This window comes from Geotrypetes seraphini, chromosome 5 (assembly GCF_902459505.1).
Source record: "Geotrypetes seraphini chromosome 5, aGeoSer1.1, whole genome shotgun sequence".
In the NCBI taxonomy this organism is placed as follows: domain Eukaryota; kingdom Metazoa; phylum Chordata; class Amphibia; order Gymnophiona; family Dermophiidae; genus Geotrypetes; species Geotrypetes seraphini.
Window position 1 is genome coordinate 262643645 of NC_047088.1, and position 14039 is coordinate 262657683.

At 46.2% G+C, this 14039-nt stretch overlaps 1 protein-coding gene across 3 annotated transcripts in view; it reads left to right on the forward strand.

Moving 5' to 3' along the window:
- CATIP (ciliogenesis associated TTC17 interacting protein) overlaps positions 1-14039 on the forward strand; it is an 85852-nt gene that overhangs the window by 70829 nt on the left and 984 nt on the right. Inside the window, exons 9-11 of one of the 3 annotated variants that reach the window (XM_033946640.1) lie at positions 1228-1352; positions 8226-8302; positions 8782-8870. In XM_033946640.1, the coding sequence (XP_033802531.1) occupies positions 1228-1352; positions 8226-8302; positions 8782-8870 (291 nt within the window). The remainder of the gene's footprint in view (positions 1-1227; positions 1353-8225; positions 8303-8781; positions 8871-14039) is intronic. The other 2 variants (XM_033946641.1, XM_033946642.1) reach the window with 2 other exon arrangements.

Sequence of the window (14039 nt, forward strand, 5' to 3'; positions counted from 1 at the left end):
ACATATTCAGAAAATCACTAAAAACCCACTTATTCAACAAATTTGTCTGAACCTCCAAAATAACTCAACACCTATCGCTTCTTACACGTTCCCCCTCCCACCCCCTATGCTGTCCAACCACATAACCGCCCACTTAACCCTTCCCAGTTCCAACCAATGTTAACTCGCTGTTATCAGCACCTGTCTTGAACTGAAAGGTATGACGAGATATAAATAAAACTATTATTATTATCCGCTATAATAAAACCCTTAGCACGCACTTCAAACTCCGTGCGTCCATGCTTTGTGCCTTCGCATGCGCAGTACATCTCCGAGCAGGGAAGCCGAAACTGTGCGATTCTAGAAGCCTTTTCACAGGCGAGCAGGCAACCCAGAAAAGTCTGTCTTCAGCTCCCTCCTTCCACCCAACTCGCACTCGGTCCTTCCCCTCATTTACCCGCATGAAAAAGAGAGCACAAAAATAAGGCGGGTGGTTTCCACCATTCCCCCCTCCCCAAGGTCTTGAGGCCCATTCCGGGGCTACGGTGTCCCACAAAACCTCTTCAGCTCCCCCAGAGGTGGCTTGTGAGGTGCTTGCCCCGGCTCTGTGCTTACCTATCCCGCACAGCGGCAGCAGCAGTAGCAGCCGCCCCGCAACTCTAGCTCAGCACATCTCTCCCGTCCCCGGCCGCCTTCACCATACATAAAAGTGTCTCAGCGCACGATATCAACATCGCCAGCGGTGGCGGTGGCTAGAGGGGCAGGGAGAGAGACAGACAGACTGGGCAGGAAGAGAGACAAAGATAGGCAGGCAGGCAGGCAGGGGGCTACGCAGAGGGAGAGACAGACAGGGGGCCACGGAGAGAGACATAAAGAAAGTCCTCAGCACCCCATTGTGCTCAAACTCTACACATCTGTTCTAGCACCTGATAATGTAACGGGCTTAAACACTAGTTTTTAATATTTTCACTCCTTCCTACTTATTTAAAGCAGAACTCTGTTCACATTTAGGGCCCTTTTTACAAGCTGCGGCAGCGAGTCCTGGCATGGCAAATGCAACCTATAGGAATTTTATTGCTTATAGGAACCCACCACCTCTCAGAATTAGTTTCAATGCTCACTCATTTGCATTGGACAAAGCTTTTTCCATTACTATAGCCAAAGGAAGCATTAGAAAAATGTTGAAATGCTCGAGAGATCACGATTCCCTTTGTGAGAGCCTGTTTGTCTCCCTGTCTCCCTTCTTAGGATGAGCTGGGCTTTCAAATGCAGACCATTGGTCAGGACACAATAGATGTGTATGGCATTGAGAGGACCATCCATTCAGAGGTGGATCTTCCCATCTCATGGCAAAACTACTTCCTAGCAGACGGGTAAGTGCGACTCTTATCACTTTCCAAAGGAAATATGAAAATGAGGGCAAATAGCTGGAATCATGAGCCCTACAATGAGTCATTTTTAAAAAATCTTTAGATGAGGAGGAAATGGAGAATTTATACTGGCACACATCTCACCAAGTACGCACAGATCTTAATTATATGTTGAGTGGAAAAACTATGCTCTTCTGTGTTTTCAACATCACTTTATGACGTCTTTGTATTTTTTGAAAGACTAAACAATTGATTCGCATTCACCTATACCTACTTATTTCTATAGCACTACTACACATATGTGATGATGTACACATTATTATATACAGATACTTTTTCTCTGGCCCTAGTTGTCTCATAATCTAAAGTATGTTTTGTTCCTGGGGTAATGGTACGTTTACCCAGGGTCACAAATTGCTGCAGTGGGAATTAGAGAATGACACAGGAACAAATCTGTCCCCGCAGGAACTTAATTTTCCCATCACGTTCCCGTGAGTTTTGTCACTATTGCTATCTTTTTCCCAGCCTCATTCCTGTAAGCTCTGCCTTAACCGCACAAGCCTCGAACACTGATGATCTGAAAGCGTTCGAGGCTTGTGCAGATGAGGATGGAGCTTAGGCATTGGTGAAATGAGGCATTATGACATCACAGTCTGAGCTCTAGAATGTCGTTACTTATGATTTTAAAGTGTTTGAGGCTTGTGCAGATGAGGACGGAGCTTAGGCATTGGTGAAATGAGGCATTATGACATCACAATCTGAGCTCTAGAATGTTGCCACTTATGATTTTAAAGTGTTTGAGGCTTGTGCAGATGAGGACGGAGCTTAGGCATTGGTGAAATGAGGCATTATGACATCACAATCTGAGCTCTAGAATGTCGTTACTTATGATTTTAAAGTGTTTGAGGCTTGTGCGGTTGAGGACGGAGCTTGCAGGAATGTGGCAGGGACAGGAAAAGAACTCACAGGGATGGGAAAATGAGTTCCCGCGGGGACGGGGAAAATTTTGTCCCCGTGTCATTCTCTAGTGGGAATCAACCCAGTCCCCCAGGATCTCAGAACATAAGAACATAAGCAGTGCCTCTGCAGGGTCAGACCAGAGGTCCATCACGCCCAGCAGTCCGCTCCCGCGGCGGCCCATCAGGTCCAGGATCTGTATAGTATTCCTCTATCTATCCCCTTCTATCCCCTTTTCCTTCAGGAAATTATCTAATTCCTTCTTGAACCCCAATACCATACTCTGTCCTATCACACTCTCTGGAAGCAAATTCCAGGTGTCCACCACTCTTTCGGTGAAGAAGAATTTCCTAGCATTGGTTCGGAATCTGTCCCCTTTTAATTTTTCCGAATGCCCTCTCGTTCTTGTAGTTTTCGAAAGTTTGAAGAATCTGTCCCTCTCTACTTTCTCTATGCCCTTCATGATCTTGTAAGTCTCTATCAATGTTCCCTCTAAGTCTCCGCTTTTCCAGGAAAAAGAGCCCCAGTTTTTCTAATCTTTCAGCGTATGAAAGGTTTTCCATACCTTTTACCAGTCGCATCGCTCTCCTCTGAACCCTCTCGAGTATCGCCATATCCTTCTTAAGGTATGGCGACCAATATTGGACGTAGTACTCCAGAAGCAGGCGCACCATTGCCCGATACAACAGCAGGATAACTTCTTTCGTTCTGGTTGCAATACTTTTCTTGATAATACCTAGCATCCTGTTTGCCTTCTTAGAGGCCGCTGTGCGCTGTGCCAACGACTTCATTGTCCTGTCCACCAGTACCCCCAAGTCCTTTTTAGGCTACTTTCACCCATTACCAGTCCTCCCATCATATAGTACATTGGGTTTCTGTTTCCTACATGCAAGACCTTACATTTCTCTACATTAAACTTCATCTGCCATCTTTTTGCCCATTCTGCTAGTTTGTTCAGGTCCCTTTGTAAATCTTCACGGTCATCTTTAGTCCTAACCCCACTAAATAGTTTGGTGTCGTCTGCAAATTTTATTACTTCGCACTTCGTCCCTGTTTCTAGATAATTTATAAATACATTGAACAGCAGCGGTCCGAGTACCGACCCCTGCAGAACAAGTTTCAAGTTTATTAAAATTTTTGATGAATCGCTTAATCTTACTTCAAAGCGATGAACAGAAACAATTAAAATTACAATATTAAAAAAATAAAAACATTAATTTAAACATAACATTAAAATAAATTAGACTATATCAAACGTTAACAAAACACGAGTAACAGGAAGAGGGGATTTGAACTACAAACTATTATAGAAAAGGAGGTCAGGCAAAAACACAAGGATGGGAATTAAAATGAATGGTCAGATACAGCATTAATGAATTTAGAGTAAGACTTATTAATCAAAAGCGTCTTTGAAAAGGAATGTTTTTAAATTGGTCTTGAATTTATCAATATCATGTTCTTCTCTTAAATAAATTGGCAGAGAGTTCCAGATTTGTGGGGCAGTAACTGAGAAGATAAATTGTCTTCTGGTATTAATGATCTTTAGAGATGGAATTTCGTTTGACCGCAATATTCTGTTTGTGGAGTAAGGGATCAATGATTTAAAAATAAATGCAGGTGATTTGAAAAGCATTGCTTTAAAGGTGAGTAGGCATATTTTATACGTTATTCTATGCGATACCGGAAGCCAGTGAGCGTTTTTGAGAAGTGGTGTTACGTGGTCAAATTTTTTTTTCTTTGTTATAAGTTTAATGGAAGTATTTTGTATGATTTGAAGCCGTCTTATTTCATTTTGTGCAATCTCTTTAAAAAGGGCATTGCAGTAATCGATTTTAGAGATTACTAGGGAATGGATAAGGATATTTAGTGATTTAGAACAAAGATATTGTGAAAGGGAGCGAATTTGACGGAGTCTATAGAATGATGATTTGACGATACTACTGATGTGTTCATGAAAAGTTAATTTACTATCAAATATAACTCCTAAGATTTTAATGGTATTAACTAATTGCAAGGGGATATTTTTTATAGTGATAGGGGCAATAAGTTTAGGAGTTTCTTTCCATGGGAAAAGCATCGTTTTTGTCTTTTCAATATTGAGGGCCAACCTATTTATATCTAACCATTGATGGATTTGTTCAAGTTTATTGTTGATTGCTGTGATATCCAAAGAGTTGTTGGGATCCAAAGGGTGCAAAAGTTGAATATCATCAGCGTATGCGAATACATGAAAACCTATAGATTGGCAGACAATCATCAAGGGTGCAAGAAAGATATTGAAAAGTAAGGGAGAAAGAATGGATCCTTGGGGAATACCATGAAATGTTACTGATATTTTAGAATTTGAATTATTAATTGTAACAGTGGATGTACGATCAGTAAAGTAGGATTCAAACCAAGATAATACTTGGTCGGTAATGAAGACTGTCTAACAGAAGATGGTGATCTATGGTGTCAAAGGCAGCAGAAAGGTCGATAGAAATTAATACAACCGATTGGTGATGGTCCAAAAAGTAATGTATTGAAGAAGTCATTCCAATCAGTGAATGCTCAGTATTATGATATTGTCGGAATCCTGTTTGGTTCGGATGAAGAACGTTGGTTTTTTCAATAAACTCAGAGATTTGATTGTGCTAACCATTTATTTATTTATTTAGATTTTTATCCCGTCCTCCCAGTAGCTCAGAACGGTCTACAAGTGAACATACACAACCATTAAGCTATTCTTCCACTCTACTCCGGATTTTATAGACCTCTATCACATCATATCTTCTCCAAGCTGAAGAACCCTAATCTCTTTAGCCTGTGTATCTCGGTTACCATTTTCATTTTAAGTAGGCAAGTTCCAATCTAATATAACTCCTATTCTTTTTCCCTTTTTTTGTTCTTTCCTATACCTAATTGTAGTTCCTCCCCGATTTCCCTCTTATGGAATGTAGCCAGGAGGGCCACACTTCTAAAAAGAGGACCTGCATTAACACTAGGAGCAGTGTTCACCCCTGTGGAGACTGGCGCTTGAACGCAGGCTGATATGACCCCATGACTGGCCGGGAGGCTTGGCAGAGGTTGGCCGCGTACCCCTCCTGAAGAATTGTGTGAGAGCGTGAGGGATCAAGGGCCTCAGATGAAATAAAAGCCGCTGGAGCAACCCTTGCATGACTAAGGCAGAACTCCTTTTATTTATTTTAATTAAAACATTTACAGTGGTACCTCGGTTTGTGATGTTTTGCAAGATGAGCAAAACATTCGCAAAATCGGCACCTCGGAAATCGAGCGTGCCTCGATTTACGAGCGCCCCTCCGTGACCCGGCACCCTCCCCCCCGCGATTCGGCACCCTCTGCTCATGTCGCACCCCCTCCCCGCCGTGATCCAGCATCCCCCAAGCATCCACCCACCCGATAACATTTCTTACCCCCATTTGGTACCGGCACCAGCACCAACGCAGAGGACATGCCGGTGATGGTGCCCGAAGATCTGCATCCTTCGCGCTGGGCCTTGAGCATCTGCGCATGCTCAAGGCCATCGGGTTCCCGTTCTCTCCGAGATTCTCAGATCTCCGAGAATCAGATACTCAAGGCCCAGTGCAAAGGAGGCAGATCTTCGGGCACCGGCATGTCCTGTGTGTTGGTGCCGGTGCCAAACGGGGGTAAGAAATGTGATCGGGTGGGTGGGTAGATGCCTGGGGAATGCCGGATCATGGCGGGGAGGGGGTGCGATGCGAGCGGGGGGGGGGGCCTTCATGAGCGGGGGAGCAATGCCGGTTGTTGGGGGGGGAGCAGCGCCGCTGGCCTCGGGAAAGGGGGGATTGGGAATGTATCAAAGCGAGTTTCCATTATTTCCTATGGGGAAACTCACTTTGATATACGAGTATTTTGGTTTACGAGCATGCTTCTGGAACGAATTATGCTGTAAACCAAGGTACCACTGTATATCGAAAAATCTATACGGGTTACAAAAAAACATACGTAAACATAATTATGCAAACATACTCTAAAATTCAGTACTAATACAGCACACTTAAACTTTCACAAAACATTTCCAGCTGAATTGAGAAGCTGATACAATCACAGCACATGGCAGATCTGTGAATACAGCTCATGACTGTCTATGGGAAAATGGGGGTTGGTCTAAAGTCAGCAAAACTAAAGGTTTCTGAGGTTGTCCCAATGGATTCCCACCTCTAAAATCCTATTTTGAGTAATTCTGTTTGTTAGTTGCTGTTTGATGTCAGAGGGATGGGGGACATAATCAGGCTCGAGGAATCGGCATCGACATGGCAGATGAGGTTCAACATGGATAAGTGTAAAGTGATGCATGTCGGTAACAAAAGTCTCATGCATGAATACAGGATGTCCGGGGTGGTACTTGGAGAGACTTCCCAGGAAAGGGTCTTGGGAGTTCTGATCGACAAGTCGATGAAGTCGTCCGCACAATGTGCGGTGGTGGCGAAAAGGGCGAACAGAATGCTAGGAATGATAAAGAAGGGGATCACGAACAGATCAGAGAAGGTTATCATGCTGCTGTACCGGGCCATGGTGCACCCTCACCTGGAGTACTGTGTCCAGCACTGGTCGCCATACATAAAGAAGGACACAGTACTACTCGAAAGGGTCCAGAGAAGATTAGAGAAACTGGGCCTTTTTTCCCTCGAACAGAGGAGATTGAGAGGGGACATGATCAAAACGTTCAAGGTACTGAAGGGAATAGACTTAGTAGATAAAGACAGATTTTTCACCCTCTCCAAGGTAGGGAGAACAAGAGGTCACTCTCTAAAGTTGAAAGGGGATAGATTCCGTACAAATGTCAGGAAGTTCTTCACCCAGAGAGTGGTAGAAAACTGGGAACGCTCTTCCAGAGGCTGTTATAGGGGAAAACACACTCAGGGATTCAAGAGAAAGTTAGACAAGTTTCTGCTGAACAAGGACGTTCACTGGTAGGGCTATTCTCAGTTAGGGCGCTGGTCTTTGACCAGAGGGCCACCGCTTGAGCAGACTGCTGGTTATGATGGACCACTGGTCTGACCCAGCAGAGGCAATTCTTATTTGATCTGTTTCCTTTCTGTGGTTACAATCAAAGCGGTTTACCTATTATTTACAGGTGCTTATTTTGTACTTGGGGCAGTGGATGGTTAAGTGACTTGTCCAAGGTCACAAGGAGCTGCAGTGGGAATCGAAACCACTGCATTAACTATTACGCTCCTCCTCTTGGCTATGTGTTGAAAGTGAGCTGACAAGGCCTCAGCTGTAAGAATCGTCTCTTCTCATTGACTTTTCTCTTTCCACCCCTTCCCACCTGTCCGCCATCTGGCATCTTTTCCTTTTTCTTCCACTCCCCTCCCCCCAGTACCAGAAGTATTGCTCCCCTCTGACATGGTTCCACCTCTGCAGAAACAGGAGGTTGAGTCAGAGGGAAACTCTGGAGCCAGTGCAAGCAGCATGTGTGAATTGCTGTTCAGTGCCTGCGACTCTTGAAGGGAAGTTTTAAGAAGTACTTTGGGAGGGGGGGGGGGGGCAGTGGTGAGAGACAGCAAGAGGTGTTGGATTGCCAGCAGGGGAGAGGAAGGGAGGGAAATAGAGAGAAGCAGGTTTGCGAGTGGGGCAAGGAGTAGAAGAGATGCCAGACCATGTACAGGTGGGCAGACACATGAAGTTTTAAAAGGTAAACTTGGGGGTGGGGGAAGATTCGAGAGATTCTGGAGGGTAAGAAGAGATACAAGGATTTTTCAGCTGGCAGGGCTTGGGGATCCTGTTAACCCTAGCAAGCCTGCACTGCTGCTGGGTGAGCCTAAGCCCAAAATGGGTGGTTCCCCGCCCACCCACCCAGGCCCATCCATAGTAACGCCACTGACTCCAAGCTCAGACAAATAGTACAAGTGTTATACTGGAGCACATGTAGCTAATGCAATGTTTTTTCCTCAGACATCTGTCCAGTCGTTTTCAGGTGGGATCCCCTATTTCTATGAAGGTGCTCTCGATGCCTGTTTTGGTTGAGAAAGGTAAGGCAGCTCTGTCCAAAGCAGTCCCACAGTGGCTTCAGTAGGATTTAGCATCTGATACAAATATGTCCTCTAGCTCCATGCTTCTCAGTTGGTGTGCCTTGGGAAAGTTCATTCTATGCCAAGGTTATAGCTTGGGCCTGGGGTTGTAGGGCTCAATGCCTCACAAAGGCTGAGCCTGGAGCAGAGAATCTACTCCATAATCCAGCCCTTCTTCTCCTGTCATTCAGGGATAGTCAGAATTTAGTGGGGGGGGGGGGGGGGAGAGTGGCAGTGACATGATACCAGCACTTAGGCCCTCTGTTAGGCTCATAGCAGCTTTTTTCAGTGTGTCAGAATGTGGTAAAGCCCTGCTATAGATCAGTGCAAACCAGAAGAAACCCTGGCACAATCCCTGGGAGGCTCAGGTGCGAGTGCGTAGGGAGGGACAAGCAGTGAAGCAGACTGAACACTAACTCATTCTTTCTTTGGATGTGCAGAGGAGATAGATCCCAAGCCCAAATTTGGGAAGCAAGCACTGAACTGGGAAATGGATGCCCAGCTCTCCTCCCAGTTTTTGGACTGGAAGGTAAGAGACAAGAGCAGCTCTTGGCTTTCCTTAAACTCAACCTGGTTTCATGGTGCTGTAATGCTATTAAGGGCTGAGTCTGACCATGCTGCAAACACAGAAGAGCAGGACCAAAGTGCCAGGACAACGTGTTGTCATGCTAAGAAATGGCAGGGGACCCCCCCCCCCCCCCCCGACAGATAAGCTCATGTGAACAGAAGCACAGTAGGACGTTTCAAATACTCCCGGAGGAGTTCTACACAGTGCAAAATTCTGCAAAGCTGCTGACATTAGCTGCTCTCGCCTCTTCTCCTACAGAGATTACGTGGCAGGAGGAGGATAAGGAAGTGAACCTCTGCACCGTTTGTCTAGACCGGGGGGTCAGCAACCTTTTTATAGCAAAGAGCCAATTCATCCAAAATGTTTGACTCAAAGAGCTGCAAGGTGTAGCTTCTCTCCCTCCCGGGTCTACCGAGGTACCTGGTAATCCAGTGGGAGTCTTTGCGGCAGGAGCGCAGCCCTCTTCCTCCTGCTTCCTCGCATCTGCCTCCTAAAATGGCTGCTATGACTTCTCGCAGCAGCAGCTCACGCTATTACAGGAAATGCCATGAGCAGCTGCAAGAAATTGTGGCAGCCACTTTAGAAGGCAGCTGCGAGGGAGCAGGAGGGCTGTGCGCCTGCCACCAGGACCCCTGTTGGACCACCAGGTACCTCACTAGGCCCGGGTGGGGGGGGAATCATGGGGTTGGGAGAGACATTAAAGGATCAAGGCCTGGAGATCCACAGCGAAATGCAAAAAGAGCCGGAGGTTGCTGACCCCCTGCTGTAGACCCAAATGAAAGGGTTCACTTCCTCTTCCTCCTGCTGTGCAATCTCTGTGGGGCAGGGGGAGAGAGGGGCACAGCTAGGTGAGGGTGCCATGGGACAGGGGAGTATAAAGAACAAACTGAGTGTGCCTTGTGGGAGGGGCAGAGCAAAACAAGTGTGTGTGTAGAAGGAGGGGAATCAAGCTTGAGGGTGGGAGAAATAGAATGAGGAGGAGAATGAATAAGTGGAGTTGAGTGCCTGGAAGAAGGGAGAATGAGAATTGGGGATACTCTGGAATTCGTTGTTAGAGCATGTGGTGAAATCAATTAGCTTAGCAGGGTTTAAAAAAAGGTTTAGATAATTTCCTAAAAGAGAAGTCCATAGGCCATTATTGAAGTGACTTGGGGAAATCTACTGCTTATTCCTAGGATAATCAGCATAAAATGGGTTTTGCTATTTGGGATCTAGCTAGATACTTGAGGACCATAGGAGGACGTCTTACTCATTTCATAAGCCGTTGGGAAATCATCACCTCGGATCAGTGGGTCCTCAACATCATCCGCCACGGCTACTCTCTCAATTTCCAGACTCTTCCTGCCCAAAGTCTGCCAAGAGAGTCTGCTTTGAACACTTCTCAGTCTTCCCTCCTTCTTCAAGAGGTTCAATCCCTCCTTCTTCTGAACGCCATAGAGGAGGTTCCTCTGGATCAAAAGGGGCAGGGATTTTACTCCCGTTACTTTCTAGTTCCCAAAAAGACAGGAGATCTCAGACCCATTTTAGATCTTCGCGATCTCAACAAATGCTTGGTAAAAGAGAAATTCAAGATGCTTTCTCTAGCTACTCTTTATCCTCTTCTCAATCAAGGCGACTGGCTATGTTCCCTAGATCTCAAAGAAGCATACACTCACATACCGGTCAATCTGGCCTCCAGACAGTACCTCCGCTTCATGATCAACCATTGTCATTACCAATACAAAGTGCTACCCTTCGGTCTGGCCTCCCCTCCAAGAGTGTTCACCAAATGTCTGATTGTGGTGGCCGCCTTTCTACGTTCCCACCACCTTCAGGTGTTTCCTTACCTGGACGATTGGTTGATAAAGGCCAATTCTCAGATAGTACTCCAGGCCACCAACCAGACCATCATGTTTCTACAACTTCTGGGGTTCGAGATCAATCTACCCAAATCTCATATTATCCCCACTCAGAGACTTCAATTCATTGGAGCGGTGCTGGACACAGTCCTCATGAGAGCTTTTCTGCTGTCCAACCGTCTTCACACTCTCCAATCTCTGTGTCAGCAGGTGCTTCATCAACGTTCCATCTCTGCCAAGCAAATGATGATACTCTTGGGTCACATGGCCTCCACAGTTCATGTCACACCCTTCGCACGTCTCCACCTACGCACTCCTCAATGGACCCTAGCGACCCAGTGGTCTCAAGCGACGGATCCTTGCTCACGACACATATCTGTGACATCCTCTCTTCATCAGTCTCTACAATGGTGGTTGATATCCTCAAATCTCTCCAGAGGTCTTTTGTTCCATCTACCTCCTCATCAACTTGTCATCACCACCGACGCTTCCCCTTATGGCTGGGGAGCTCATTTGAACGAATTCCAAACTCAAGGACTTTGGACAGCCCAGGAAATGAAACATCACATCAACTTCCTGGAACTCAGAGCGATGTTTTATGCCCTCAAGGCCTTCCAGCATCTTCTCTTTCCTCAGGTCCTTCTACTGTGCACAGACAATCAAGTTGCGATGTACTACATCAACAAGCAGGGTGGGACGGGCTCTCGCCTCTTGTGCCAGGAAGCCCAGAAGATTTGGGCTTGGGCCACAGATCACCACCTATTCCTAAAAGCTATCTACATTCAGGGAGAACAGAATTCCTTAGCGGACAAGCTCAGCAGAATTCTCCAGCCTCACGAGTGGACACTCGATCCTTTTACTCTGCAGTCCATCTTCGCTCAGTGGGGCACTCCTCAGATAGACCTCTTTGCAGCTCCTCACAATCATCAGCTGCCCCACTTCTGCTCCAGACTCTACTCTCCTCACCGTCTGGCAGCGGATGCATTTCTCCTGGATTGGTCCAATCTCTTCCTGTATGCTTTCCCTCCTCTGCCTCTCATGCTCAGGACCTTGTTCAAGCTCCAGAGGGAACAGGCCACCATGATTCTGATTGCGCCACGGTGGCCCAGGCAACATTGGTTCTCCCTTCTACTTCAACTCAGTTCCAGGGAACCTATTCTACTTCCACAATTTCCTTCTCTGCTCACACAACATCAGGAGACCCTTCTGCATCCCATCCTCCAGTCTCTGCACCTGACAGCCTGGTATCTCTCGGGCTGACTTCAAATGATACTCTTTTATTTCTGCCCGTTCGTTCTGTTCTGGATGCCTCCAGGAAACCGGCCACTCTGCAATGTTACCATCAGAAGTGGACACGGTTTTCTTCCTGGTGTCTTCTTCATCATCATAATCCTACGTCCCTTGCTGTGGAGACCGTGTTGGATTACCTTCTTTCTTTGTCTGATTCTGGTCTCAAGTCTACTTCCATCAGAGTCCACCTCAGTGCTATTGCTGCTTTTCATGAGCCAGTCCATGGGAAACTCCTTTCAGCTCATCCCTTGGTCTCCAGATTCATGCGAGGACTTTTCAATGTGAAACCACCTCTTAAACCTCCTCCTGTGATCTGGGATCTTAACGTGGTTCTTTCAGCCTTAATGAAACCTCCGTTTGAACCTTTGGCCACGGCTTCTTTCAAATTTCTCACTTGGAAGGTTCTCTTCCTGATTGCTCTCACCTCTGCCAGGAGGGTCAGTGAGCTCCATGCACTAGTAGCAGACCCACCCTTTACAGTCTTTCATCATGACAAGGTGGTTCTGCGTACACATCCAAAGTTTCTCCCTAAGGTTGTCTCTGAATTCCATCTCAACCAATCCATTGTTCTGCCTGTTTTCTTTCCGAAACCTCACTCTCACTCTGGAGAACAGGCTTTGCATACTTTGGACTGTAAGCGGGCTTTAGCTTACTACTTAGACCGTACTAAGCCCCACAGATCATTCCCTCAACTCTTTCTGTCCTTTGATCCGAATAAATTGGGACATCCTGTTTCTAAACGTACGCTGTCCAATTGGCTCGCAGCGTGCATTTCTTTCTGTTATGCTCAGACCGGACTGACTCTGGAAGGTTCTGTCACGGCCCATAGAATTAGAGCTAAGGCAGCATCTGTAGCTTTCCTCCGTTCCACTCCTATTGAGGAAATCTGCAAGGCTGCTACTTGGTCCTCAGTTCATACTTTTACATCTCACTATTGTCTGGACGCATTCTCCAGACGGGATGGTCACTTCGGCCAATCTGTTTTGCAAAATTTGTTTTCCTAATGGCCAACCTTCCCACCATCCCTCTTTTTGTTAGCTTGGAGGTCACCCATCAGTCAAGAATATGCTGCCTGCTTGTCCTGGGATAAAGCACAGTTACTTACCGTAACAGGTGTTATCCAGGCAGATATTCTTGCGTCCCACCCACCTCCCCGGGTTGGCTTCTTAGCTGGCTTATCTTAACTGGGGACCGCGCGCCTCCGTCGGGCGGGAAGGCACTTGCGCGTGTGCGGTGCGGCCTGCTAGAACTTTCCAAGTTCTTAGAGTGCAATCACTCTAAAATTGTCCGTACCGGGGCTCCGTCGGTGCCGTCACCCATCAGTCAAGAATATCTGCCTGCTGTCCCTGGATAACACCTGTTACGGTAAGTAACTGTGCTTTTTGCTACTTGGGACCTGGGTTGGCCACTGTTGGCAACTGGGCTTGATGGATCTTCGGTCTGTCCCAGTATGGCAATTTTTATGTTCTTTTTCAGCTTAACAGAAGATTTGGGGGTTAGAAGTAAGGGCTTTGCTGGAAGTTAGAGGGAGAGATGAAATTAGGAAGGCAGGAGCTGAGGAGGGGAAAAACAAAAGGGAATTTCAGGCCTTATGCTATGCTGAGGAATTTCTGTACAAATAATACAGAATTTTTACATATTGTGGGTAGAATTCCCCTAGGAGTAACACAACTAACCAATCATGTACTATCTCTGCTTTATACACGGAAGTATTACCCACACCTAGTGCTCTGGTTGGCTGAGAAAAGGCCCAGGTCTGATGGCAGGTGCAGAGCTTTGAAGGGTTTCCTGCTGTTCTGAGTGAAATGCAAAATACAAGAATGTGCATGAGGTTCTATAAGTTAGGGAAACTTGACCAGCGGAGCTCAATCAATGAGGAGCATTATGGGAAATTAGAAAATACTTTTTACAATAGAGGGCGATTTTTTTTCATGAAAATTTTTTAGCGATTGTGCTTTAGCAAACGATTCTCTTTCATCTCCAGCTTCCTAATCTTAAAGGA